The 5,745-nt window shown below is 50.1% G+C and overlaps 1 protein-coding gene across 1 annotated transcript; it reads left to right on the forward strand.

The window, feature by feature from the left end:
- The first annotated feature begins 3,256 nt into the window (after positions 1–3,256).
- LOC109750731 (auxin-responsive protein IAA9) lies at positions 3,257–4,258 on the forward strand. Its single transcript, XM_020309684.4, has 2 exons — positions 3,257–3,837; positions 3,959–4,258. The coding sequence occupies exons 1-2, from the start codon at positions 3,362–3,364 to the stop codon at positions 3,999–4,001; spliced, it is 519 nt and encodes a 172-aa protein (XP_020165273.1). The 5' UTR covers positions 3,257–3,361; the 3' UTR covers positions 4,002–4,258.
- Positions 4,259–5,745: the final 1,487 nt, after the last annotated feature.

Consider the following 5,745-nt stretch of genomic DNA (forward strand, 5'->3'; position numbering starts at 1 on the left):
TCCCCAACGCCGTACCTTGCCGCCGCACCTGCTCCCCAATGTCATACCTTCTTGTCGCACATACTGCACCCCGTTGTCGGACCTTATTGTGGCCACGATGAGCACAATCGTTGCTGCTTGTCATGGAAGAGTGGATTCACTTGGGAAGCTGCCGCCGCCGATCGAAATTTTCTCTTGATTTGGAAATGAAAAGGAGCCAGGAAGGAAGAGCAATCCCTAGGTGGATAGGGGAGCGGCGTCGTGATCCATGGAGAAGAAACAGAGAAGCGGCGACGCACGGTCCATGAATAAGAAGCAGAGGAGCACCACATTGTCGAATCCAAGCGATCGCTCGTGCATGGAGGGCGCCGTCGACGATGAACACCACCACATCTGCAAGGTTCCCCAGCTCGACCACGGTGGCGACATGCTCCATCTTGGCGATGAGTAGGTCGAGCCATGATGATCCTCCCTCTCCCGGCGCCGCACTCAAGTTGTCGAGACCACCACAGATGCCAGCTTGCTCCTCCTTGTGCTCCCTGCCCGTAGACGCTGCATGAGAGAGAGAGAGAGAGAGAGAGAGAGAGAGATGAATCGGGAGGTCAATTCGGAGGTCTTGTTTGCCACGTCAGCATGGACCGGTCAAAACCGGGGTGAGTCAGCACCAAAACCAATCAAATCCTAGAGGGATGAAACTTATCCGATTTTGGGCGCAAGTATTGTCCGGTTTTGTAGTTGAGAGATCAAATGTGACTTCTACAATAGTTGAGGGTGCAAGTTGTCCGGTTTCGTTGTTAAGGGACCAAATATAGACTCCCTTAAGAGTTTAGGGACGGAAAGTATATTTTTCTCTTTTCCTAAAGATGCATTTTAGTTTGTTTTTCTGGAAAACAGTTCTTTTAATAGGAACCCAGATCTATTATGAATAGGCACTAGTGCAACAAACCCCAATAAAGACATGAAGTTTTAGTAGGCTGGAGAGGGATGGGTATACACTGACCGTGGTCGTAATGGCGAGTATCATATGCTTGTATCATGCATGTAATACTAGTGTATGATACTACACCCGTAGTGCATAGTATTATAAGTTAATATCATAGCTAACTTCATTTATTGCCATGCATGACACATAGTAGCACATCATTTAATATGATACGGTATCATGATACCTTTCTTCCTTTTTTTAATTCTATGCCACCTCATCAAATTTGTCTAGTTGGCATGCATGATACTACCTACGATACTACCATTACGACCAGCCTAACGGTGCATAGTAAGGTTGGTCATAGTGGGAGTAACAAATAAAGTAACATAGATACCATCACATAGCACTTGACAATGCAAAATGAGTCTACCACGTCGGCCTAATAGGCAGACCCAGGTGTCAGAATCAGGGTCTAAAGTTGTAAACATGCTCTGTGCTCGGTCAATGCATGCATTATGTGAAAATTTGGTGTTGTCAATGATGTCTCTGGTATAATTTTTGTGATATGGTGGCAAACAGCTAATGACGTTGCAGTCGTGGAGGGTTATGCTTTTTTACTGGTTTTTCATAGACCGTGCTGTTTTTATGAGCACGCGGAGGCGCAGCAGTGATTTGTTGGTCTGTTTTGCCTTGACTTTCTCTGCTTGCCACGTAGCTCGGTGATCACCACCCACCAGTGCCACACGCCTGAACACCGACCGCCGCCGCGCTCCACACTCCACGGTGACCAGACCAGCCGATGCCCACGGCCGGGGCGGAGCATCAAAATGGATCGCGGTTTTAAGGGGAACTAAAATACGTCTAGATACATCCATTTTTATCATTTTGATGACAAGTATTTCCGGACGGAGGGAATACTTAATTACGGCAGGTTTTAAGGGGATTAAAGAAGTCACGCCGAGCGTTAGTGGACGGATGAAATAAGAAAATGTCGTTGGAGAAAGAGATCTTTGTTTGTTGATGAGGCAAGGCACATAGGCAGTGGATGGCGACGAATATCTCGTGCGCTTAAACAATGTCCCATTGCGTACGGTCGTTGTGACGAGTTAGCCATGCCCCATGGGCCACTGCAACGTGGCTGCCGAGTGAACATACAGAGCTTCGGGGTGTGATGTGCCTTTTCGTCTTTTGAACTACGTTCAGGCCTGCCTCCCCTTTTGAACTACGGGGCACATTCTCACTCACACATTTGAGGTGTGTGGCAGCACCGCAGCAGATGAGCAGCACAGCAAGCGGGTCGGATAGCTTGGAACGGAGGCTTTGCACCTAAGCCGATCGCGCAGGAAACAGGACCCCGGCCAGTAGCCACGGATCCGCAATGCGTGCATCAGTGCATGGCATGGGCAACCAGCACCCGGAACCGGGAAGGAGCAGAGTAGCAGCGGTCTGTTCGCCATCGACAGGAGACGCCCACCGCCACAGGCCAGTAGGGGCTAATTTTGGTGTTTCGACCCATTAGCGAAAGTTGAGCCAGATCCGACCCTGGAGATGCTAATTTTTAAGGTCTAATCCTTTTCCAACCGCCAGGGTCGATGGTTGTAGGGCATACCAGCCTACCGCCAAGGCCCGTCGCGGTAGGCAACTTATTCACATCAGCGCGGTGCAGCCCTACTGCCAAACAAAATGTTGATAGTCTGTGCAACCCTACCGCCGAGGTGCCCAGCGGTAGGTGGGTACCAGCATTGTATTTGATACTTAGACATGTTTTGCGGTAAGGCGTGCAACCATACCGTGAAGGGCCTCGACGATAGGCAGTTATACCCTACCGACATCGACCCCGACAGTAAAAAAAAGAGTCAGATCTTAAAAAATATCAGAGTCAAATCTGGCATAACTTTCGCAAAATGATTAAAACACCGAATTTAGCCGCCGGGAGGCCACATGCGTGGCGCCTTCCACGGTGACCAACCGATCGATGCGCACACGCCCACTCTGACCTGCCACTCAGGGCTCAAAATGATCGGCCGATCACTGGCTCACCTGGGGAATAGAGAGGAGAAGAAATCAAGCGAGCGAGATCGCTGCCGGTTTCATGCACGTAATTGGCCAACCATGAGGACACGGGAGATTGATTAGTTCAAAGCGGCGGGCGCGCGTGTCGGTATGCCACGGGAACCCCAAGCACAGCCGCGGACTCCCTCTCACTCACTCGCCCGACAACGGGCCGGCAGGCAGACAGGCTGCCCGCCTCACCCCCGACACCCTGTCCCCCTCCCGCCGATTCTCGCCGATCCCGCCGATGGTGCGTGTATATATATGCCCAGTCCCACCCGCCGGCCGGCATCTCATTCCCTCCCACCACGACTCCATCAACCAACCAATCCAGAGTTATTCTGCCTTTGCAAGAATCGCAGCTGACAACTACTCAGCTCTAGCTGTGGCCGGGATCGACGCGGCATGGAGCTGGAGCTCGGGCTGGCGCCGCCGACCAACACCGGCCGCCCCCTCGGCGGAGGGAAGAGGGGCTTCGGGGACGCGTTCGGGGAGGACGAGGAGCAGCGCAGGACGTCGACCACGACGCTGCCGCTCTTCGACGACGGCAGCAGCAGCAGCAGCTGCGACAGCGGCAGCGGCGGCGGAGTTGGGGGGATGAACAAGAAGGCGCTGGTGGGGTGGCCGCCGGTGAGCTCCGCGCGCAGCAGGGCGTGCGGCAGGCACGTCAAGGTGTGGAAGGAGGGCGCGGCCATCGGGCGGAAGGTGTACCTGCCCTTCCACGGCTCCTACGCCGACCTCCTCGCCACGCTCGCCCGCATGTTCCCCGACCCCGCCGGTGACCGGGCGGCGGGCTGCCCTCACGCCAAAAGCGGCGAGATGGTGGTCACCTACGAGGACGCCGAGGGCGACTGGATGCTGGTCGGCGACGTGCCGTGGGAGTAAGTTCATCATCATCTCCATCTCCCATCTCCATTTCAAAGAAAACAAAATCCTACATGCCTCCCTGAGTGTTATAACTGAATGACTGACATCCTGCTGTGATGGTGTCTTTTTCTGCAGGGATTTCGCGCGCTCGGTGAAACGCCTCAAGATTTTGCTCTGAAGAAACAAACAGAATGGCACTCCTAGATTTTGAGAAATGTTTTCCCTTTCTCTTCTGTGAGATTTCAGCTATGATGCATCCTCACTGGCTGCTCATGTTGCAGACATCTTGTAACACTATAAATATACTTATAATATATACTACTACAACATTTCCTCTATCCTTTCTCCCGTTTTCTCTCCCAAAACGTGTAAACATGTTGCGGCTATATGTATGTTTCTCCTACCAGAATACAGTCTCAGTTGTCACACTGTCTACCCTATGGAAAAGGGCCAATTCAATTCTGTTCTGATTGATTCATGCTCTGTCAGATCAGATCCTTTTTTATTTCATTCGTTCGCAGCTGATTTCTTTTCTCAATGGAATTGGAACCGGACAGGCTCGATTTGTAAAGCCTCAGGGGCCAGCAGTTTTTGCAGGTAAGCAGCTGTTACAGATGCTAACAGAAAATCATACTATTATTATGCTCGGTCAGATTCTGCACGAACACTGGACGTGAATGTGACCTGACGGGGGAATGTTTGCTCGGAAAGGAGGATCGGTGTGGCGTGCTGGCAACCAACTTCGCTTTTGCGTTGTGTTGTGACTTGTGACAGCGTTGGGTTTGGAAGAAAGCTTCAGTCTTCCCGATTTAGATCAACGGTAGTATAGATAGCTAAAGACGGTACGCACCCTTTTGGGATTTTATTTTTTTTGAAACCCTTTTGGGATTCTTCTTGGTTGGATTGGAAATAGTCCTGCGACATCGCCCCGGTAATCTAGGACTGCAATAGCCAGCGACCGTTCAAGGCCAGGATGGCATTTATGAACAGCGTGGTTGGCAATTTTAGTGTTTCAGAAATGAAATTTTGACAAAAAAACATGCATTTCGTTTATTTTAGTGCATTCATATCCGAAACTGCCACCGTCGGATCTTGATCATGTGGCTATGAGGGGGTTCGCACAGCTTTTCCTCCTGGGGAAGGGGAACGGTCGCCGGGTAACATCAGGGCTAATCAGCCCAATCTACATGGCTTCATCGTGTAAGAAGTGAAAGATCGTGAACCTTTGAAAGACAACGTTTGGATTCTCAAGATCAATCTCGACCACAACACCTCTAAGCAACACCTACGAGAGTTTGCCTCCCTTTGGTTGCTCCTTCGGGATACTCACATTTAGGAGGATGTTGAGGATGACATTCTGTGTAGAACAAGGTGAGTGGGCTTTACTCCTTGGCTTTGGCATACAAAGCACAATTCATAGGGTCCACGCGCACTATCTTGAGGTGCACCATTTGGAATGCTTGGGCTCCACCGGAAGGTAAATTATGTGTTTGGCTTGCTACTCAAGATAGAATTTGGATAGCCCGATCGGTTGGCGATGCGAGGTTGGCAAAATTGTGGTGCTTGCCCTCTATGCCAAAGAGTACGAGAAAGTGGGACTCAATTTTTCCTCAAATGTCGATTCACTATTAGGACTTGGAACTAGCTAGGTTAAAGATTTGAATGCACATGTGTGCCATTACAAATCCACCCCGCCGCCAATCATCTTTGAAGTCATCAAAAAGCAAACCTTTGGGTCATAGCGGGTGCATATAAAATAAGGAATATCATGTCTGGAGAGTAATGACCTTTGTGTAAAAAGGACGATGTGTTAACAAACTCTATTCTTCTTTTTAATTAATGGGTGAGGCAAAAAAGACGGTTTGTACACTAGATGAAAGGAAAATAAATAGACAGAGAGTATCAATAGGTAAAAGAAAAAT

This window comes from Aegilops tauschii, chromosome 6 (genome assembly GCF_002575655.3).
Source record: "Aegilops tauschii subsp. strangulata cultivar AL8/78 chromosome 6, Aet v6.0, whole genome shotgun sequence".
Taxonomy (NCBI): Eukaryota; Viridiplantae; Streptophyta; class Magnoliopsida; order Poales; family Poaceae; genus Aegilops; species Aegilops tauschii.